A 25196-nucleotide genomic window follows, 5' to 3' on the forward strand; every position below is an offset into this window, starting at 1 on the left:
TAAATCAACGGGTCAATTTAAATTTTGAAATTTTCTGGTGGGCCGCATATGAAGTAACATCATTATAAAAAGTCATTTATAATAAACATTAGAATAAAAAAATATAAAAATAAAAAAAAAAGTTTCAACAATTTTTAGATATTTCATTATGCAATAGTTATAAAAAATCATAATAAACAAATTAATAAATTTTTATGAACTTTCATCACAGGGTCGTATGAAGTATATATATATATATATATATATATATATATATATATATATATATATATATACAATGATTTTTAACATGATTACAATGTAGGTTTTCACGGATGGTAGAATATGATGTGTTGTTTTTCCGGCTGTTCATCCGTTGTGTACTATTCGATAGTCGACGTTTCGCCATCATCTCAGATGGCATTATCAAGACGAGTTACTGCTTCGCTTCGAGAGGTGTAACTGATGTCAGGTTCTTCTTGTGGTGTTTTTATATGGTTTCGCTTGCGTAAGTTGTATGGATTTGTTACCTGTTTTTCTACCTGAGGGTTGTTGATGGCTTTTGGTAGTTCTCCTACCTGAGATGGTTCATTATCAATTTGTGGTTGTCTTTGGTGGTTGTTTTTAATTATTGTTTTCCAAATCCTTGGGATGTTTAGTGAGTCATCCCTTTTGTTGATGAGGCCTTGCTTTTCGATTTCGATAGCTTCCCTGATTTGTTAATAACGTGTTAATAACACGTTAATATCCCGCAGTTTCCGCCTAACAGAACCAACAAACAGGGCAACAGAATTGGGGGAGACAACAAAGGCTCCGCAACAAAATGGCTACGGACCAAAGATCATTCAAAAGGCCATCGACAGACAAAGAAGAACCAACAAAACATCCACTAGATCGACAGAAGACTCTCCACACGACAGACAATCTGTGACACTACCTTATATCAAAGGTGTGACCGACAAAATCGGGAGAATACTAAGACGTAAAAACATTCGGACAACCTACAAACCACACAAAACGATATCCAGTTGGCTGCCCAGACCGAAAGAGAGAATTTCCCTAGAAAACCAAGGAGTATATAGCATCACATGCGAGGACTGTGGACAACAATATATCGGTCAGACCAACAGACGTATATCTGCCAGAACCCAGGAGCACAAAAACTCGATAAGAACTAAACAAACCTCCTCTGCCCTCTTTCAACACCATCTACAAACAGGTCACAAGATTAATTTTGAGTCCACAAAACAGATAGCACAGGTGCAAAACCTAAGAATACGACAAATCAGGGAAACAATCGAAATCGAAAAGCAAGGCCTCATCAACAAAAGGGATGACTCACTAAACATCCCAAGAATTTGGAAAACAATAATTAAAAACAACCACCAAAGACAACCACAAATTGATAATGAACCATCGCAGGTAGGAGAACCGCCAGAAGCCATTAACAACCCTCAGGTAGAAAAACAGGTAGGAGAACTACCAAAAGCCATCAACAACCCTCAGGTAGAAAAACAGGTAACAAATCCATACAACTTACGCAAGCGAAACCATATAAAAACACCACAAGAAGAACCTGACATCAGTTACACCTCTCGAAGCGAAGCAGTAACTCGTCTTTGGAAAAAAATTTGTTAGTTAACAATTAAATAACTTTTTAAAAAATGGCGATAAAACTTTTTCTACGGGACTCGATTTATTCAAGTGTAAAGAAGATACTAGCTTTTTTTCAACTTTTTAAAATGACATTTAATGTCATGAAAATATTATTTCTTTTGATAAACTCTCTTTGGCGGCAGCGCGCGCATGCCGTAACAGCCGAGCGGAACCCTACTTTCAACGTCAAATTAAAATTATAAATAATGGAGATATAGTTTCGGGAGTCGGGACTTGTTTATCGGAAATTTCCTCCCCTCTAACGAACTTTTTTCAAAATTGCTCAAATATTGATATTTTTTGAGTTATTATACATTGAGGTATTTTTCTCACCAAAATAGTCTTCCATGGTTTGACAAGGACCTAAAAGGCATAATTAACCGAAGAGACGAAGCATACCAAGTTTTTAAACACAACAGATGTGAAGTCAGCTGGGAAAGATATAAAAGTATAAGAAACTATGTAGTTAATTTACTGAAAACTAAAAAGCAAGAATATTATTATAATAAAATTGATTCAAGCTCTAAGAACCAACAACTTATGTGAAAACTATCAAATCGCTAATTAATACTAAGTCTAATACAGTTGACACAAACAATATTGAATTTGAAGGAGAAGGACAAGTAAAAATCCTTAGAGATGAAGCTGAAATAGCAGAAATTTTCAACAAATATTTTGAATTCAGCTTAGAAGAAATTGTTAAATCAATTAAGACTACTACTTCATGGGAAGGTGAAATTACGGCGGTCTCTAGTTTCAAAAGTTTCAATCAACTTGAATTGAAAGATCTTACAGGAATTGTTAATAGATTGGAAAATAAACCTGGAACAGAAATCTTAGATATCAAGTTTATTAAAGCTACGCTTGGAGTCATTGGTCATGTTTTGTTACATTTTATAAATATCTCTCTACAATATGGGCCATTTTCTGAGCAACTGAAAACTAGCGTAATAGTACCTGTTCCCAAAGACAAAAATACTAAGAAGCGGGAGAATTCCGTCCAGTAAACACCTTACCAGGAATGGAGAAACTACTAGAAATGACTGTATGCGATCAGCTCCTAAGTTATGTTGAGGCCAATAATATTCTCATAAGTAATCAATCCGGTTTTAGGAAATATCATTCTTGTGAAACGGCTTCACAACTTACGATTATTAAATGGACTCAATCTATTGACAACGGAGTTGTAACAGTATTCTTAGACTTGAAATGAGCTTTTGAGAAAATTGACCGTAATATATTAAAATTGAAATACATTACTATATGGGTGTGATCAAAACAAAATTTCGACTTTACAAAAACTACAAAATCATGGAATGAAAGTCATATTAAAATGTAATCATTATACAAACATAAAGTTTATGCTCGACGCATTACAATGGTTATCAATACAAGAAAGGTTCTGTAGATCAGCAATGATATTTATTTTTAAGACTAATATTGATATGTTACCATCCTATTTTGATGAATTCATTACTTATCGTGATAGTACTCACAACTACGAGACAAGACAAAGTTATGTTTTTCACTTGCCAAGATGCAGATTAACCAGCTCAATGAAAATATTGTTTTATAAAGGTTTAAACCATTTTAATAACCTGCCAAGAGACATAAAACAAAGCGAAAATATTTATATATTTAAATCTAAACTAAACAACTATATTAAAACAAACAAAATTTTGTAGGAAAATATTCAATTATGCAGAATATCAGTAATTTCAAACCTTAACATTCATTATCATGAATCAGTATGTTTTAAATTGTTAGTATAGTCTTATCTAGGTGAGTTAACTTTGAATTTTGTTTCCTTTTCTATTTTATTTCTCAACATTGTTAGGTTACAGTATGACTCTAGTTATTAGTTATTATTATTGTTTACTGATTTATTATTATCATTATTGTATATTATTATTATTATTATTATATGTATATTTGGATTTCCTGAATAAACGTATTCATTCACCGATATTAAATGGCAAGGAAAACATTTTCATGGAAACCACTATCTTCTCAGCTTTGAATATTTGGAATCGTAACTGAAATTTGTTGATTGACATGTCTATATATTGTGCGTATTTTTGAGAAGTAGTAACGTTATTTTTTCTAAATGTGGAACATGAGACATATTATTCTGCAAAAGATGCTGTTCAAACAATTTTATTTTGCGCTTAACGCACTGAATTTTATCATACAAATGGTGAATAAACTGTCCGTTGCCTTGAAGATCCACATGCTAAGTCATGTCGATAGGAAACCCAAAATCACACATTCATTCTTCATTACCAAAATGCGGAAAGGCATATCCCTTCATATCCATAGCATTGCACCTCTACTAAGTATTACTGCGGTACTAAAAACCACATAGCCATATTCAGTTTCTAAATCTTTGCCGGTTGTAGTCCCTTGCATTGAAATCAGTGAACACAATTTTTTGGTAATATTGAATTTGGTGGCAATACCACGTGAAAATATAGCCAGTTGTGCTGTATTGCTAATATCGAACCTATTATCAAATGCCAAAGAATAGTATTCGTATTTTGAAATGCGTTCACGAAGCGCTGTTCTCGGACAAGTCTTCAATTCTCCTTGCAATGGTCAATCTCGATAAACCAATGTTTGAAATAATATTTATTTTATCAGGAAATGCTATTTCTGCAACAGCAGTTAGACGTTCTTTCATCATTTCTCCATCCGCAAAGGGTTTCATTTTCTTTTGCCAGTATTTTACTGACAACAAAACTAGCCTCTACTGCCCTATTCGATAAAATAGCTTGAAAATAGTATGTTGTTTTCCAAAGTTTTTCTTCAATTGAATAAACTTATCAATCCGGAGTTGTCCTGTTAAGTTTTTATATTGTTGTTCATGTTTTGTATCGTAAAGTCTTTTTATGTTATATTCTTTTAATGTCGACAGTCTATGAGCATATAAAGCATACAGCTTTGTCTTTACAAAAATGAAAAAATCAAATTTCCACTTTTGTTGAAAATGTCTGTGCTCATCCGCAACTTTCCGTTGTTTGTCAGTTTTATTGTATCATGTCCATACAGGACGAAACTGCAGTTATAATAGTTACAAATAAAAGAGGTAAAAAACATCAAAAGTTTTATTTTCCATTTTTAATTTTTTTTGTTCGCTTTTCCGACATACTATTATGGATTAAACACATCTGAAAGTTAAAAAAATTTGTAGAACAAATTAAATTTGAATAAAAATACTCTAATATTACCTTTTTGACAATAATATTGCACTCACACCTTTCAAGAAACACAATAATTTCTAAAATTGCTAACAAATTGTTAACAGCTCACCAGTCTGACTGATTGTGTAACAGAAGCAAACACAAACATGCACAGACGCAGCACCGACAAGTGTGTATCTCGTCACAAAAAATTGTTTCAGTTTAGTATGTATTACCATTTTATAATAATATATTGGTGGGAAAAAGTCGATAAAACAAATTCAATTTAGAAATGCTTGGCGGGCTGCATAAACATGTTTGACGGGCCTCAAGCGGCCCGTGGCCACGTGTTGCTCATGCATATTCTAGGAGTAGCTATACAATGAAATACTTTACTCTCAAAGATTGCCTATCAATAAGAAGCAATTGAATTACCCATCAAAAAGCCTAACAGACCACATACAGATACACAGTCTCATATGTAATTATTCAGTTCGAATATACATTGCTTGAATGATGTCTCTAACATGTCCCAATTGTAAACTTCTGGAAAAATACTAAATGCTAGATTACAATGCTACCCGGAACAAAATAACCTGATTATTCCTCAGCAAAGTGGTTTTCGTATGTATTGTTCGATCACAGATAACCTAGTAAATCTACAGTCAGATATCCATGGAGACTTTGCGAATAGAGGAAACTTATTGCAGTATTTTTTGATATAGATAGAGCCTTCAGAACTGTCTGGGGACGCAACATTCTCGATCAACTGGATCAATGGGAAATTCAAGGAAATGTGCTTGTTTACATATCGAATTTTCTCTCTAATAGATCTTTTTTGGTCAGAGTCAATGGGAAATTATCTGAAATTGAGAAAATGGCAGATGTGTTATTGATAGCAAACTGAAATGGGACAAGCACATCGTCCTACGGATTATGGAGCATCAATCAGATCCGAACTGGATTACGAATCCGTAACTCACTCTACGGCAAGTAAATCTCTTTTGAAGTTCCAATAGATGTCATTCAGAATGCGGCCATGTGAATTGCTATGGGAGCGTTCTGTACCAATCCTGTGGACATTTGAGCACTACCGCAATTCACAACTTCTTCTTTACGCCAGGATTTCCAAAATATCAAATAACCTAATACTTGATCAGAACATTTTCACTCTAAACATAAAGATACCTCTTCCATGGACAATACTCGTTTTTGATTGCGATACCTATCTGATACATTATCCCAAGAATGATACTCCTGCAAGAGCTTTTTCCGAAGTAGCCTCCAAATACAAGAACTATTCCCAAGTGTAGTAATCACAGACAATGCAACCTACAGACAATACAATACAAGATACAGAAGATAGATACGGGAGAACTATACGTCATAGTCAAAGTTCTGCCGTCGTCTTCACCGACTCACTGAGTGCTATGCATGGTATTCATCAGTTATACCCCAGAAATACCCCCTTTCTCTGCATTGAATTAGAATTAGAAAAACTGAAATGAGAAAATGTATCAAAATTGTTTGGGTTCCTTTGCATGTAAGAGTAGTTTGCAACGAAACTGCTGACACACTAGCTTGAAAGATTATCTCAAATCCTCATAGTCTACCGATTTGCTGTGTACCACATGAATATTTGATTCATAACATACGATAACTAAATACATGAAGGGAAAGGTGGCAAACTGAAGTTTCCAATATATATATAAATATTGTACATCTAATATGATTCATATTGTACCACAACGCGCATAACCTTCGTAGTTGATGCGGTTGAATTATTAAAAAATAAATGATATATGAAGTCAATAAAATTTCACTTACATGAAACACTAATATCTTCAAAGGCAAAATAAGACACTTGTCTTATCACCTCATCAGCATCGTTCTGAATAACTTTACAAGATGAAGCACTCAGTTTATCCATAACATTTATGACATGAGTACGTACCTAAATACATGTTTTTGGAAACATCGGTTTTTGGCCTCCTACTTGTCTTGTAATTCTATTCAAATTATTCATATTCAAAAAGTCTTTCCGTATTACCTTACGCTTTCCGATGTTTGAAAATCACATGGTATAGAAGAAAATGAGATTATATAATTTTCTGAATTATTATTATTGTTATCGAAAATAATATATCTTCCATATCTCCCACTCGGAATTTTATCACTTGGAATTCAAACTAATCATCTCCTACTGCTACCAGGTCACAAATGTAAATATTCAGTTCGAATCTACATTGCTTGAAAGATGTCTCAAAATTCATAAATTTCAAAAATTCATTTAAAATGTTTGTAGATATAAATAACAAATCACAGTATACGCATTACTGGTTTCTAATAAGTCAATAAAACGATTCGTAATTTTGTAATGGGGCCCTACTAGCATATGAAATCGATGTCTCCATAATCGATATGAATAGTGAATTATTGAAGGCACACTGGTCATGTGACTACCTTCACACCGGATTGTTTGTATGGAATTCAAAGCCAGGAAACATTTCTATGAATTCATCAGTGTTTAATAGGCAAGCAACGAGCACTATGAGGGAACTTTTGCCAACAGGTCTCAACTTCAAGAAGTCAAACATAAGGATATGGATACACCAGAGGAATTTGACAAATTTGCAGCAAGTGATGTGGGAAGGACACGGGGGCAAGTTGTTGGTAGAGCACAGCAACAATCCTAAAATCAAGAAATTTTTGGAAGCCGTTCCGCATATTATGGTGAGTTTGATTATTGTATTTGAGGTAAATAGAGAATGAATTTAAATTTTCAAAAATGTTCTTAAAATATTTGAGTTGACTTTATAATTTTTGTCATTTCAAATTTACAGAGTTAATATATACATTACAAGTTGAATATGTGATGAACAATTTTTTCTATGCGAAGCAAGTGTTTTTGCACTCATCGCCATTTTTCTTTATTCAACTATTATTTTTATTATGTGGTGTGAAACCTTTCAAATGAAAGAATTCAGAATCTTTATAATTCCTTTTAGTAGAAAATAATTCAAGTTTGAGAGAATCGTTGACTATTTCATTTCATACTATTCAGCTATATTATTTCGAATATATTTTTTTCATCTATAAAATATCTCCCAATATATAGTTTTATAATAAAAACAATTCCAAAGGCTGATTCATCACACCCAAATAATCAACCTCATTTTTTGGATACTTTTTTATAAACGGCTGTTACATATTTGCGATTGACAGTCTTCTATTATGTTCACGGAACACTATTTCATCAAGCTAGCCATGATGAAATACAAAGTAGTTGTGAAATTAAATCATATCGTAAGTCAAAGTATTGGGGCTCAATGCATATTACTTCAACCATATAGTTGAATATTTCGAAATAGATCTTCAGAGTCTGCAGATATCTCCGGTAACGAGGATACTTGATGTAATTGTTGACGATATTAATAAGAATTAAGTTAAAGTACTAGTACCATTTTCTTCTTTTATTGGGAATGAACATGCATAAAATTCTTAGGAAGAAAAACAAATTCCCAAATTTATTATTCTGATTTTCGAGAATATCAAGATTACTTGGATCTTCAATCAAGCGGGTGGCTTGCAGCCTCAGAGTATGCTCAAGAGCTGAGCTCCACAAAGTTGCTGAGGTGCTTATAAATTTCTTATCAAGAAGCTGTTTCTGCTATTCTATCACTGTGATAGTGCCAAAACACCATATCCGAATCATTTTGTCCAGATCTGACACAACAAAACTGTTGCCTGACTTTTTTAGTATTGATTCTGATTGGTTACTATCACTCCCAGCTAAAATTTTCTCCAGATCTCCACTAAGATATAAAATATTTCTTTATTTGCAAAAATGTGTTCTGCTGATGCCGTTATCTAAATGAAAAGAAGAAACAAACAGCGAAGCAATTTCAGGTAATTCCCAATAAGTCGTTGAACAACAAAAAGAAGATTGGCCAAATCAATAACTCAGGGGTTGATTGATCGACGGCTGATTATAAGAAATGGCTTTGAGTAAAATGAATATCCCCGAACAAAAACAACCCGGAGAGCTATAACACCAAAGTTTAACCAAACAAACACTGTCAGAGGCGTTGGGAATATTCAACGTACAATTATCATACCAAAATCACACTCAAGAGGCCAGGGTTCAGAAAGCTTGAACTGATCCTATCCACTAGTATGCTTTATCAATAAATTTCATTTCAACTCTTATAAATACTTTATGCTCTATTCATAAGTATCCATGACTATTTTGAACTACAAAATTATTTCTAATTGCCATTATGATTGTGAGTTTCAAGTCACTTTCAATCATATAAAGTGTCACTTTTCGAACTATTTTCTGATTCTTTCATTACATTCACCTATAGCGATGCCAGACTCAGAACTACTTCCCAAAGTTACAGTGGAGGGTATAAGTAGCAACTGAATCAACTTTGATTTCACTCTATCTGCGAATGTGGGAAAAGTCTTGATGGTAATATGTGAAAGTAGTAAGTGTTGTAACCTGTTTGGTGAAAATAATGAATAACCTATCTGAAATATGCAACCAACAACTGATTCCTTTCTGTGAGGGGTAACTATTACTGATATTGTTTTGTGATTTGTTGATTTATTCGTAATGTATTGGGTTTGGAATATAAATAACGCTGATGATATCTTTTGTAAAGGGAATTCGAATTCATGAGCATGATAATCTTCAAAATCTGTTCGATTCAACGGTTATGTCGAATACTTTTTGAAAATACGCGGTACATCTCCTGTAAAAAGCCAAACGAAATGTATTTTCGATTAATCTATGACATAACCAGCAATCTTATCATATAATATCGATCTCCAGGTGTCCTACCGCCCCTAAGAGAAATAACAGTCATTAATATCATTTGGAATTTTCCTTCATGGGATCACAAATGAAAACATTTAAAAATGCAATAATTCATTCGATATTGTTGGTTATGTAAATTCGAGTTGCCTCTTCTGATCGTTATTGGGGAAAAAAAAGTTATTCAAAATACTCGTATATGGTAATTACATATTTTAAATAATGTATCCACGATTTTTTTCTAACACACGGAAGTCTTTATTATGGATAATGAATTCAAGAATAAACTAAAAACTGTTTTCGAACTACATATTTCGGGTATGAGGTTTATAAATTATCACATCCCAAAATTATTTTTTTCATTCGAATTCTGCTATATAACATTCTTTGTTTTTTTCTCTCGGTGGGCAAGTAATTGTACCAAAATTCTATATTTTCAAAAAGAGCGGGCAAAATGACACATTGATTTCCCAAGTGTCCAAGGCATATTTATTGAAATCATCTCTTTGAATATTCATTTATTCATTCATTTTCAAACAGGTGAAAACCTCATTACATGAAAATAATTATTCTTATAAAAATGTCAATACAGTCTGAATCATAAATAGAATTCTAATATTTAAACGCGAATACAGTTACATTGTACTTATCTACGAATAGTTACTATATAAAGCGAAATGGAAGGAAAAAACATAAAGTTATTCTAAGCTTGAAAAATATGTTTTTACACCACTGTAAACTTGTTTGGGAGGGTGAACAAAGTTGATATTTGACATTAACATGAAGTTGTTTGTTATTTTGATCATTGTAATGATAGGTGAACAGTTATTTGTTGTACATATGGTACACCAAAGAATTGAATGAGTCTTGTTGTTCTTTAGGGAATTGTCTCTTTTAGTAAATATTTGAGATTGGGACAGTTATGATTTTTTCATATATTTTATAACCCATTAACACTATACTTGTCTGTCTCCTATTTTCTAGATTGGGTATTTTGAATTCATTTCGTCGTGCTACTGTTCTAATTGTATTATAATCCGGGCGTACTTCATATTTTTTGAAACATAAATATGTTTTGAAATTTTTATAATCTATTTTCATGAACAAATTATGGAGCCCCATATTCAAGTTTAGGTCTAACTGTGATTTGTACGAGAGTGTGGAGTTATAGTATATAGTATACACCTAAAGCTATGACAGTCTCTTCTCTGGATAATTTAATACCATTCATTGAGTAATTGTATAGTGAATAAATATTACTGGAGTTTTTTCCCAACACCAAACCGTTATTTTAAAACCTCGACACGTGTTTCGATCACCCAGTGATCATCTTCAAGAGGAAGATCGAACTGTTGATGATGTTGGGAAAAAACTCCAGTAATGTTCATTACTACATCAAAGGTTCCAAATAGTGCCTCATAATTGTATAGTGTCTCATTTAGTTTTCGGATACATGGTATGTTTATGAGATATTTCTCAGTGGTTTTAGAATAAAGTTCATTCAGAGGACAAAATCCACGAAAACTTCGAATTGAATATGAACAAATTTCGAAATTCGATTACTTTTCCAATTAATGTTTGTTGTTGTTTTATAATTTCATGATTTGTATTTTGGAAGTGTTACCATTATATATAAAAATTATTTCTAAAATATTTTTTTTCATTTTCTTGCACAATTGCACCGAATATTCCCAATATGTGGTGTTTTGCGTTAGCTCCTCTGATCTATCACCTCTGAATGATAATTCGTCATGAACGTGGAAAATCTTAATACGAGAATAGTCTAACGTGGTATGGTTCAGTTATGATTTCGAAACATTCACTAAAATTGATAAATACATTTTTGAATACCTGAAATCATGGAAAGAACATATGATCAAAAATGCACGAAAATTCAAACAAGAAATGAAAATAGAAGAAGAAATGGAAAAACGAGAATAAAAAAGAAAAAAGAGGAAAAACAAGAAAGGGAGAGGAAAAGAAGTATAGGAAGAATAAGAAAGGAGACGAATAAAAAATACGAAAAACACTAAAGGGGAAAAAGATTAGAACAGGAAAGAAACAATTAATCCAAACGACATTGCAAATATAACTAGAGAAATTAGAAATGAAAGAAAATGTGGAAAGTACATAAAAACGGAGAAGAAAACAAAAATGGACATTTTTTGCAACAAACCCCCAAAAAAATTGTTTTCGCTTTTTGGTAGCCATCTGGCTTTCAAGTCATTTAACAGCCTCATGAGCTTCTTGCTTTTTTTTCATATTTTTATGACACCGATTTCAAGATTCTTGTTTTCTGAACAAATTTGCATAGGTCCATTGTTGGATATTTGTCATATTTATCTGTACATATTTTGGGTTATCCATGAATTGTTTGCCTGTTGTGATCGAAAGCCCTGCATTGCATAAAACATGACGAACTCTCTCTGTCTCTGTCTTTTGCATTGTCTACAGCTGAAGTCACTGTTATGTGATCTCAATGGATATTATCTAGTACGTAGCTATATGTTATTTTTCTAAGCTGAAGTGAAGCAGATCTTCAGTTCTTTTTCCTTTATAAAAGCTTCATCGTGTGTGTTCCCTAATTTTTCTTGTATGCCCAGTAGCCACTTCTCAATCTAGTTCCGAATCGAAAATTTTGTTACCTCTTCAGATGAAGTTGATGATCCGTGTCTGTCATACTCATCAGTATTGAGTCAATTTATTCATTCACATCAGTTTTCTCAGTTTTTCACTATATTCCCAGACCAGTTTTGATGTCACTTTTCAGTTCATCAGTGCCCCAAATTCAGCCACTTCACAAAATTGGTTAGGTTAACTCAGAAAAGTATGATCAAGGTATCATTCGTTTCGTAATTTTACCCATAGTTATCCAAGATTTTTGTTAATAATTAAAAAGTTATGAACAAAAATAGGTTCATTGTTTGCGAATACTACCATCTCAAAAACTATCACAGATGTTCAAAATCTGAAAAATGATCCATAAAAGGCAGGAAATTAGAAAATTCACTAAATTATAAACCTTGATACTTTTTAAAATGCAAGCCTAGAAATTTTTCCCTTTTTTGAAGCTACTATTTTTTAATGAATAGTCAAAGATGATGAATAGATGAAGATGTTGAATATTACCATTGATTCGATTCATAATTGATGAAAAATACATGAATACAATTTGTCATTGTTGCAAAATTATTGTAAGCAAATGCATTGTTTATGAAATGATTCAATGTTTGTAATTGATAATAATAATATTAATAGGCTCACACATCAGGCTCATACAAGTTAATAAGCCTGATGTGGTCCTTCTCGACCACCAGAGCGAAACGATATTTGTCGAGGAGTTTTTAGCTCCTGGCGAGACGAATATTGTCAGAAAAGAGGAGGAAAAACGGATAAAATATCGAGATTTTCTTTTCGAACTCCGCAGACTCTATCCAGATCACTCTTTCAAGATGGTTGTTCTGATTATTGGAGTCCTTGGAGAAATGATGTCCTCTCTACTTATTCTCAAACTTAATCTTAAAATCATACCGGCTTGCCGCACTAAGACAAAAATCTTAGCCGCACAGATTCAGAAGGATGTCATTCTTGGCTCACTGCGCTTGCTCGGATCCAATGATAACTTACCCCGCGGTGTGGGGGAGTGGTCATTGGTTGATAATGCTGGCGCGCTCTCCCGAATGTATCGGGACTTCGAGGGATAGGGCCTGACCAGCGCACACTACGGTGAAAAAAATTAAATAAAAAAAAAGAATAATAATATAAGCAGGGATGGCCACTAACACCCTTGGCCTTTGGTGAGTTGCGACATCACTTACCCGAGTAACTGGTGCAAAATCGGACCGGCAGCCCAGGCGCACCGGGAAGGAGAACTTTATTCTCCCTCCGGTGCCGGCCGTGGGTCCACAAGGCTAACCACCCGGTGGACCCTACACTTGGGTTTCCAATAATCAAGGAAAGGGCCCACACAATCGGAGGGGTCAGAGGCAAGGTGGTGGGGCCCATAACGATGATTTTTCTACCGATGACAACCCTGGCAATGAAAACGGACGTTTTGAGTGGACGCATGAGCTAAGAGATAGCCTTATGTATTGCTACGAGAGTAGTGAGCCTGCGCGAAGATGGTACATGGCGAGATTGCATGCTCTGTGGTGTGAAACACATCCGGAGCATGCCGCCTTTTCCGCCCAAAACCTTAGGGATTACGTGTTTTATCTATTGGCGTGAAGTTATCCACAGATTTCTGGCCACACATGCCGACGTAGAGGAAAATAAAAATCTGTGGTTGGGATACAAAATTATTAGCACCCGTACTAATATCTGTGGCTGGAAATACCTATTCACTATAGGTTGAACGTGGAATTATTGAGACTATTTGGTGTTTAACATTTTTATAGAGTCTTGAGTAGATTGAGGCGTTGATAATCCTTTTCTCATCAACAATACAGATTAGGGGAAAAATAAAATTGAAAATATTAGACTTACTTTCCAATACCCCATATAGAAATGATATCCGATGATGTGCGTCCATCAAAATCACACAACTTCCATTGTTTCTTAAGAAGATTAACTTGGTGATAACAGTTTTCTTGTTATCTAAACAGATTTCAAAAAAGAAATCGTTGAAACAATCAGACTCATTTTTTGAGATTCCTTGTATTCATGAAAATCACACAACTCTTATAGAATTTTGAATAGATCAACACAGTGAAAACCGTTTTTTTGTTACCCATACGGAATTCGAGAATAAAATTGTTGAAACGATCAAACTAACTTTTTCAACCCCTTGTAGAATTGAAACCAGATGACGTGCGTGCATAAAAATCGCATAAGTCTTATGGGATCTTGATCAGACTCATTTTTTGAGATTCCTTGTAGAATTAGAACCAGAAGATGAAAATTACATAACTGTTATGAAATCTTGGGTAGATCGATATAGTGAAAACCGTTTCCTTGTCACCCATACAGATTTCCAGGAAAAAATATTGAAACAATCAGACTCACTTTTTAAAACACCTTGTAGAATTGGAACTAGAAGATGTGCGTACATGAAAATTACACAACTGTTATAGAATTTCAGGTAGATCTATATAGTGAAAACTGTTTCCATGTCACCCATACAGTTTTCAAGAATAAAATTGTTGCAACAATCAGACTAATTTTTTGAGATTCCTTGTAGAATTAGAACCAGATGATGTGCGTTCATGAAAATAACAGAACTGTTATAAAATCTTGGGGAGATTCACATAGCGAGAATAGTGTTCTTGTCACCCCTACAGATTTTGAGAAAAAAAATTGTTTAAACGATCAGACTAACTTTTTTAAACCCTTTGTAGAATTAGATACAGATGATGGGCGTGCATAAAAATCGAATAAGTCTTATGGAATCTTGGGTAGATCAACATAGTGATAACAGTTTTCTTGTCACCCAAACAGATTTCTAAAAAAAAATGTTGAAACAATCAGACTCATTTTTTGAGATTCCTTGTAGAATTAGAACCAGAAGATGAAAATTACATAACTGTTATGAAATCTTGGGTAGATCGATATAGTGAAAACCGTTTCCTTGTCACCCATACAGATTTCCAGGAAAAAATATTGAAACAATCAGATTAACTTTTTAAAACACCTTGTAGAATTGGAACTAGAAGATGTGCGTACATGAAAATTACACAACTGTTATAGAATTTCAGGTAGATCTATATAGTGAAAACTGTTTCCATGTCACCCATACAGTTTTCAAGAATAAAATTGTTGCAACAATCAGACTAATTTTTTGAGATTCCTTGTAGAATTAGAACCAGAAGGTGTGCGTTCATGAAAATTACATAACTGTCATGAAATCTTGGGTAGATCGATATAGTGAAAACCGTTTTCTTGTCACCCATACAGATTTCCAGGAAAAAATATTGAAACAATCAGACTCACATTTTAAAACACCTTGTAGAATTGGAACTAGAAGATGTGCGTTCATGAAAATTACACAACTATTATAGAATCTTAGTTAGATTGATATAGTGTAAACCGTTTTCTTGTCACCCATACAGATTTTCAGGAAAAAATATTGAAACAATCAGACTCACTTTTTAAAACACCTTGTAGAATTGGAACTAGAAGATGTGCGTTCATGAAAATCACACAACTGTTATAGAATCTCAGGTAGATCGATATAGTGAAAACTGTTTCTTTGTCACCCATACAGATTTCGAGAAAAAAAATGTTGCAACAATCAGACTCATTTTTTGAGATTCCTTGTAGAATTGGAACCAGAAGATGTGCGTTCATGAAAACTACATAAGTGTTATAGAATATTGGGTAGCTCGATAAAGTGAAAAATGTTTTCTTGTCACTCATGAAGATTTCGATAAAAAAAATTATGCAACAATCAGACTCATTTTTTGAGATTCCTTGTAGAATTGGAATCAGAAGATGTGTGACAAGAAAACGGTTTCCACTGTATCGATCTACCCAAGATTCTATAACAGTTGTGTAATTTTCATGGACGCACATCTTCTGTATCCAATTCTACAAGGAATCTCAAAAAATGAGTCTGTTTGTTGTAACAATTTTTTCATCGAAATCTGTATGGGTGACAAAAAACAGTTTCCACTATGTCGATCCAACTAAGATTCTATAATAGTTGTGTAAATTTCATGAACGCACATCTTCTAGTTAAAATTCTACAAGGTGTTTTAAAAAGTGAGTCTTATTGTTTCAATATTTTTTCCTGGAAATCTGTGTGGGTGACAAGGAAACGGTTTTCACTATATCGATCTAACTAAGATTCTATAACAGTTGTGTAATTTTCATGAACGCACATCTTCTAGTTCCAATTCTACAAGGTGTTTTAAAAAGTGAGTCTGATTGTTTCAATATTTTTTCCTGGAAATCTGTGTGGGTGACAAGGAAACAGTTTTCACTCTATCGATCTACCCAAGATTTTATAACAGTTATGTAATTTTCATGAACGCACATCTTCTAGTTAGAATTCTACAAGGTGTTTTAAAATGTGAGTCTGATTGTTTCAATATTTTTTCCTTGAAATCTGTATGGGTGACAAGAAAACGGTTAACACTATATCAATCTAACTAAGATTTTATAACAGTTGTGTAATTTTCATGAACGCACATCTTCTGGTTCCAATTCTACAAGAAATCTCAAAAAATGAGTCTGATTGTTGCAACAATTTTTTTCTCGAAATCTGTATGGGTGACAAGAAAACGGTTTTCACTAAATCGATCTACCCAAGATTTCATAACAGTTATGTAATTTTCATGAACGCACATCTTCTGGTTCCAATTCTACAAGGAATCTCAAAAAATGAGTCTGATTGTTGCAACAATTTTTTTCTCAAAAACTGTATGGGTGACATGAAAACAGTTTTCACTATATAGATCTACCTAAGATTCTATAACAGTTGTGTAATTTTCATGAACGCACATCTTCTAGTTCCAATTCTACAAGGTGTTTTAAAAAGTGAGTCTGATTGTTTCAATCTTTTTTCCTGGAAATCTGTATGGGTGACAAGAAAACGGTTTTCACTATATCGATCTACCCAAGATTCTATAACAGTTATGAAGTTTTCATGAACGCACATCTTCTGGTTCCAATTCTACAAGGAATCTCAAAAAATGAGTCTGATTGTTTCAACATTTTTGTTTTCGAAATCTCTTCGGGTGACAAGAAAATTGTTATCACTACGTCAATCTACCCAAGATTCCATAAGACTTATGCGATTTTTATGCACGCACATCATCTGGTTTCAATTCCACAAGGGGTTGAAAAAGTTAGTTTGATCAACAATTTTATTCTCGAATTCCGTATGGGTAACAAAAAAACGGTTTTCACTGTGTTGATCTATTCAAAATTCTATAAGAGTTGTGTGATTTTCATGAATACAAGAAATTTCAACAATTTCTTTTTCGAAATCTGTTTAGATAACAAGAAAACTGTTTCACCTTCAATCACCTTCAAACAAGAAAACTGTTATCACCAAGTTAATTTTCTCAAGAAACTATGGAAGTTGTGTGATTTTGATGGACGCACATCGTCGGATATCATTTCTATATGGGGTATTGGAAAGTAAGTCTAATATTTTCAATTTTATTTTTCCCTTAATCTGTATTGTTGATGAGAAAAGGATTATCAACGCCTCAATCTACTCAAGACTCTATAAAAATGTTAAACACCAAATAGTCTCAATAATTTCACGTTCAACCTATAGTGAATAGGTATTTCCAGCCACAGATATTAGTACGGGTGCTAATAATTTTGTATCCCAACCACAGATTTTTATTTTTCACGCCAATGTTTTATCTTCGGCGCCAGGGCTATTTAGCTCCTTCCCAGCCTGCTAACGAAGTGGTAGAAGTGACAGTTCTACCACCCGTTGGCACGGCTGGAGAGGAGACTCGCACCATACCACCAATGGAGACGACAATCAGAACACGCAGGGTGCTCCACAGAATTAGGCCCCTGAAGCCACAAGAACTGGCTTGTTTGGATGCGGAGGTTCATCGAAACAATTTTGAAACAGAACAAAGTAATGAAATTTGTCAGTAGTTATTCAGGTGATTTCTATTTCCTTTTTTGAAAAGAGGAATGACTAAGGCTTTCTTGAACTCTTCTGGAAAGTAGCCTTGTATGTAGGATTGATTCATTAGATAAATGAAAGGAGATACAATAAGGTCAAATATTTCTTTAACAATTGCTATTGATATGTCATCTGATCCACTCGAATTTTTATTTTTCATTAATCTCAATGCGGCATGAATTTCAGCTTCAGTAATCGGTCCATTCTCAAATGAGTGTGTGTTCAATATAACATTCGTACTGGTTGTACAAGGTAACGTTAGATTTTGACCTAAGTGTGTGAAAATAGTCGTTATAGCAGAATTTGGAAAATGATGGGCAAATAGATCTGCTACAGCAGAAGGGAGTTCAACCACTAGACGAACTCAAATCCGTCCTTCGCCAAAACTACTATCCCGAATCCCAAATCGAAAAATCCATCCAACTTCAACAAATCCGTACCTCCACATCCCAAACTGTGCGGTGAACAGATGGGCCACCCAAAAGCTTTTCTTCCTAATATTCATGGAGTTACCGACGAAGTGAGCCGAATTATGAAGAGACACGATATAAGAACAGTATTCACACAAAACACAACAAAAGCTAAAATTGATATTCTCTATGATATTCTCTCTGAAATTTTCTGATGTTGTTGATTTTACCTCAAACACTTTAGACTTCAAATGACCCCATAGAAATAAATCTACAGGAGTGAGATACGGACCTCTTCTGCCTCTCCAGCGACCAGAAAAATGATCATCCAAAAGTTGTCGCACTGAAGCTGCATAATGCACCATCCTGCTAAAAAACTATTTCGTTTTCGAATAAGTTTATATCCTCCTCAATTGCCCTATTGATGCACGGTATTATTCGATTCTCCAAAATATCCAAATATTTATCACTAGTAGAATTATCATCGATACAAAAAAGGTCCTATGATGTGGTCACCTAAAATTCCTCCCCAAACATCCAGTTTTTGGGGACGTTGGGTATGAACTTGACGACGGTATAAATGACGATTCGTAGCACTCCAATATCAAAAGTTTTGCCGATTCACCTTTTCATTCAAATAAATGTACATTCATCCAAAAAACAAATTTTATACAAGAAATTCTGATGGAAGTTGATCCGTTCAGTGAGACTTTCATGAAACTCGATACGTCTATCAAAATCATCTTCGTTCAATTCACGAACTAGTCTAATCTTATATGGGTGAAATTTGTACTTATGGATGATCCTGAAAACATTTGTACGACTAATTCCTGGTTCTCGAGATAACTTAGGGAGAGATTGCGGATTTTCCATTAGTCCAACGTGCCCTAAAACTGCAGTACAAATAGCTTCATCGTTGACAACTCCTGAATGGTTGTCCTTTTTATTGTCAACAGATCCAATTTCCATAAAGTTGTTCAATAATTCCGAAACGTATTTGTGTCACACATTTCTTCTTGGATGATTATTATTGAACATACGGGCAGCAGCTCTAGCACTATTTCCATTCTGGTAGTACAAACTCACTATTTCAATCCGTTCTCGAAGCGTATAAACCATTGCTTCTCAAGAATTCACAAAAACAAAAACACCAATTGTAACTTCACCTGGTAGGTAATCGTTGTAGAATGAGACAAATATAAAATGAAGAGAATATCGAATTCAAACTCAACTAGGCAAATAAGACTTTTTTGAAGTACCTATGAAGTACTATGAGCTTCAGACTATAATGTCTTCTACTTTGTTGAAATCTGTTCATCATGGAACATCTGATAATGCAAAAAAATTGATCCATTTAAAGAAAATGGTGACATACTCTGGGGGTGCGATAGGGAAAATTAGATCAAATGTGAATATGTCAAAATGTGTCCCCCTGTATACTATTGTTGAGGTACTTGTGATGCACTGTTTGAAACCTTTGGTGTAGTAATCAATATTACTGGAGTTTTTTGCCAACACCAAATCGTTATTTTTAACACCTTCGACACGTGTTCCTCTTGAAGATGATCACTTGGTGATCGAAACACGTGTCGAGGTGTTAAAAATAACGATTTGGTGTTGGAAAAAACTCCAGTCATATTTTTTTTTATTTTTTCTGAAAATTATTGGTGCAAAAGTCATTCAGGGTGGCTCGTTTTCAACTCAAATAATTTGTAGCTCCCGAACCATGAGTTTCAGACCATATGTTTTATGCTTTGTTGAAATCTGCTCATCAAGGAGCATCTGATAATGCGAACAATATAGGGTGATCCATTTGAAAAAAATTGGTGACTTGCTCTGGGAGTGCGATAGGGGAAGTAACATCAAATGTGAATATGTCAAAATATGTTCCCCTGTATACTACGGTTTACGTATTTTTGTATTTTTCCTGCAAATCATTGCACCATTGCATATATATATATATATATATATATATATATATATATATATATATATATATATATATATATATATATATGATATTTTAAGTTAACAGCTTACAAAACCGCAACACGTGTTTTTCTATACGTGTTCACTGCTGAATACGCTAAAAACTTTTATTTCACAGTAAAACACGTGTCACGGTTTTGTAAACATTATCAACAAGTTACATCACATGAAATGATTAATTATTTAGATTGGCTCTCGCCAACGATGATTTTTGAGAATGTCTTCAATTCCATTACCTTTTATTTTTCAAAACAGTAGACGAAATAACATCCACATATTCGGTTATAGATTTTTTTTCAAAACATCAGCATTTTATTGATGAGTATCATGAATATTTCTTTTTTTACCGTGAAAAAAAATATATTTTTCATGCTTGAACAGTCATCAGAGTCAAATCCCATTATTGGTAAAACGTTTTTTTTTTGTTTTGTTATTCTAATGAGATTTCTAAAAGATCAGTGCATATCATAGTTTCTGGAATTACAATAAATACGATTTTATATTGTGTAGAACCTACGAATCATCATAGGTATATCTCTTCCAACCCGTGCTAGCTGTTGAGTTATTATTCTCGAATTAGATATATTCTACGAACAAGCTCTTGCCCGCGATTTCAATCATGTGGACTTCAGTTTAAAGGTTTTTCCAGAATTTCTAACAGCAAAAAGTTCTCATATATTTGTCTTATTTTCAATTCATAAGAAAATCGTTTCACAAACTATAAATATAGTAATTCAAAGTACCAGACAAATCAAATAAAAAGTAGTTTTATATTTCTTTCGAACGATTGTTTGATGTAAATATTTAAATTGACATAACTTTTTATATTTTTGAACCTTACCCAAATCAGTTAATCCGTTTCAAGGATTATCTCGCACAAATGCATAGATGAACATAACAGTTAACAGTTTAAAATTCCGAAAATCATTGTTTGGGTTCTATCAATAAAGATTCCAATAATAACTTTTCACGAATGAATTCCATGTACAGACGCATATTGATATCAATAACTTATCTTAAACCATCCTGAGTAGATTAATTGATTTTTTATAATGCAAAATACTTTCATTCATTTTCATCAAATTCGAAAAAGCTCTTCGAATCATTTTCAGGGAACTTTCGTTACTTTACAATGCATTCTATTCATTCTCCGAATAGTATTATTCATTTAAACTTTGTTAACAGGGACTTATAAAAGATATTCATACTGACGTTCAGAATGATGATTTGGAAAGTCTAAAAAATCATCTGTCGCCTCCAGTTCCACCAATTGTTCTTTCTGGAAAAGATTCCAATGGGTTAACACCCTTGCATAAGGTAAGATTCGATGAAAAGAATGACGTATGAAATCATGAAACTGTAAAAAATTTGATGTAAATTTTAAATTTTTTTTTCAATAAAATTTTTTTTCTCATTTATTATGGTAACCATCATCACCATTGTTATGGCAAGTAAAAATTTATGTTTTGAAATGATCATTTCAAAATGTTCCATCTCAACAAACTGATAACAAACTCAGATAACTGATAACAAATAACTTAACATGTGTCATACTAACTGATAACATTATTTACATTTAGGCTGTGGGTCTAGACAAAAAGAAAATAGCAGAGTTCATATTGCAAGAATACCCCGAATGTATCAATTCCTGTGATAACGATGGCAGAACTCCCCTTCACTATGCTGCCTTAGTGAAGGACGATGGTACAATGACGAAATTTCTCATTCAGCATGGTGCTGATGAATCAGCTCTGGATAATGTAAGTACTTCAACTGAAATTAATCTCAACAATTTTCCTTCATTGATTGTCTTTGCCTTTCATTTCAACAAGAATGAATCTTCGAAACAGTTGGATTGGTGGAACATTTAAAATTGAAAAGAAAACTATAAAAATGATTTAGAAGTCGATAAGAAAACGATAAAACTGATTCAAGTACAAAATATTTCTGAAATCATTCAATGTATCGTCAATCAAGTTGGCATCTTCAGGAGAAGATGACGCCAACTTGGTTGATGAAAGGCACTTCGAGAAGATTATTATATTTCTGGTGACTGAGAAAAGTGCTTGTTTTGAATATTACAGATTTGTTTCTACATTTAATAAATAAAATAACATTTTGTTTGAAAATCTAAAGAAACAGTGTTTGCTGGTATAATTTTGGAGATCTTAAGTGATTCTCTCAGTTCGATCATCATTATCAATTAACATTGATTTATTCCTTCCACAGAAACAAAAAACTGCTGCCTATTACAAAACAAGAAACTCTGAAATGGATTCAAAATTATTGAACGTTGTCCCAGAGTGTCCCAGATCCGCAAAAGAGTCCTTTGCAACTAATTTCGATTGGACAATGCTCACGTCTTCAGCAGCTTCGATGAACGGATTGAGGAATGGATTGAAGAAAATGGGAAAAAATCTCTTAAATGGAACAGATGATAATGAAAATAAGGAGAGTTCTGAAAACATAGAAATGAAAGGAACTGAGGAAGAAAATCATGAGGGGGGTATTCATAATGAGACCAATGAAAACGGTAAGATGCATTCGAATATTGAATATTTTATTATTATCACTCAATAATCTCAGGTTACTTTGTAGAACACGGAGAAGAGAAGGAGGAAGAGAAACTTATCGTGTCTTCTAATGAAAATGAAAATTCACATGAAAAAGAAGAAGAGAATGTGTTAGAAAGTCAAAGAGAAACTAATGATTTGAGTGGAAGAACAGAAGACGAAAATGAGGATGAAAATTTGACTGATAATATTGCCAATAAGATTTCCCAAGATGCTCGAGAAGAAAATACTACAACTCCCGAAGAACTGAACGATAACAATAATGATGGAGAAGAAGATAACAGAGAAGACGAAAAAATTGACAATCGAATCGAAGCAGAAAATGATGCTGATGAAATACCTCGTTCTCCAAAAAAGTCCAGGCCTAACAGCCAAATAAATTCCGTCACACGCCCAAATACCCAGGAAGACGTAAAGTCTCGCCCTACGAGTAAGAATTTGGAGAAAAGTCGCCCAAATAGCCAGCATATTAGTCAATCTAGATCAATAAGCGAAAGTGCGGGCAAAAGTCGTCCGACAAGTCTTACAAACCCAAGTACTCGCCCTGGCAGTGAGGAATTAGAAACTAATGGTTCTGGACCAATTGTGGATGATGAGAAAGTTATAGAAGGAATCGTCCATGAGGAAGATGAAGCCATGAACAATGAAGGGCTCAACGGAACAATAGCTGCTGATACCGATGATGACATTAAATCTCTGGTTGAATCCGGAAATATGGAACTACTGGCATCATTGGTACTCAATGGTGAAGGGGAGAGACTAGTTGGTAAAACTAGTGAAAATCCGGAGTTACAATCTTTCTTGGAAAATGTTCCGTTGTATATGGTAAATTATAATTTGGTGTTTAATACTCATTATCTTACATTTGATATATGTTGTAGTCAAAAATTCGAAGGATTCATGAGGCTGCTAGAAATGGAAGTTTAAGAGACTTACAGGCGGCTTTGGATAGACGCAAGTTTGCCATTGCTAAAGATGTTATTTCTCCCAACGGTAAGACTTTAGCAGTCAATAATAAATATCCGACGAATATCAGCTGAATGAAAGTAGAAAATTTAGCAAGAAAATATAGTTTCTGCAATTAAAAACAAAAATAAGACTAACAACTCTCCCGGCGCTTTCGCCAAATAATTGAATTTTATAGAGACTGTCATTCCTTGAGCAACTCCATAAGGATGTCCATATATTTGAATACAATACAGTTTCATGTTCTATAAGTGAAATAATTTTTGAAGTCCGTTGAGTAGGTTTTTAGTTTATTGATTTCAAAGAAACAAATATGTTCTCTGCATAATAATAGTTCAAAGGCGGTGAATTTGCGCAAGTGTTATAGTACACCCTATTTACGACTCAACGATAGTAGATTTGAACCCAACTTCGACAAGACATTTTTCTTGAGATAATGTTTCTAGCTCAAGTTGGATTATTTCTGTGTCAAATATATTATCCGGCTTTGTTGGCGTGGCTGCAGGTTTTATGCCTATCAAAACTACTTTTCGAATTTGACTGTGGGTTTTTATTCCTGACGTTTCGTCTTCGACGGCGGCAAACGATATTAAAAGCGATGAGGCAATATGCGAAGTGTTTTGGTTGTCGTCAAAGCAGATGAGTACTACAGAATTGGTTTGAATCTCGGGTATTATTCCGTTGGTGGTGATCGTTACTTCGTTCCTATCAGTTGAAATGAATGGTCAGATTTCTGTTTTGCTACTGCTGATTTGTCGGTATGCCCAAGCGACAATTTCTCTTATGTTCAGATAGTTCAGTACTTAAACTTCTCTTCGTGGTTTCAATGTAGACCAATCTACAGCTACATATCTCACACTCTTCTTGATAGTTTTCGTTGTACTGAGCATCGATTTTACATTGTGTTTCTCTAACGCTCTTCCGAACCGTTTGATATCTTTCTTCACATATATCAGGAAAGCTTTGCCATCTGACAGGCCTTTTTGGAGTATCCCTGGCATTCTCTTTTCTGAGTCGTATTGTTCGCTCGGA

General features: G+C 33.8%; 1 protein-coding gene across 4 annotated transcripts in view; it reads left to right on the top strand.

Annotated features, from left to right (window-relative positions):
- LOC111511520 (uncharacterized) overlaps positions 1-25196 on the top strand; it is a 108163-nt gene that overhangs the window by 54603 nt on the left and 28364 nt on the right. For 3 of the 4 annotated variants that reach the window (XM_074170416.1, XM_074170415.1, XM_074170413.1), the window contains exons 5-10: positions 7387-7547; positions 21811-21942; positions 22206-22385; positions 22855-23158; positions 23212-24023; positions 24080-24191. In XM_074170416.1, coding sequence (XP_074026517.1) covers positions 7387-7547; positions 21811-21942; positions 22206-22385; positions 22855-23158; positions 23212-24023; positions 24080-24191 — 1701 coding nt within the window. The remainder of the gene's footprint in view (positions 1-7386; positions 7548-21810; positions 21943-22205; positions 22386-22854; positions 23159-23211; positions 24024-24079; positions 24192-25196) is intronic. The other variant, XM_074170414.1, reaches the window with a different exon arrangement.

The sequence above is a fragment of the Leptinotarsa decemlineata genome, unplaced genomic scaffold (genome assembly GCF_025532065.1).
Source record: "Leptinotarsa decemlineata unplaced genomic scaffold, Ldec_3_MD MMD2_P_RNA_scaffold_9, whole genome shotgun sequence".
Classification (NCBI taxonomy): Eukaryota; Metazoa; Arthropoda; class Insecta; order Coleoptera; family Chrysomelidae; genus Leptinotarsa; species Leptinotarsa decemlineata.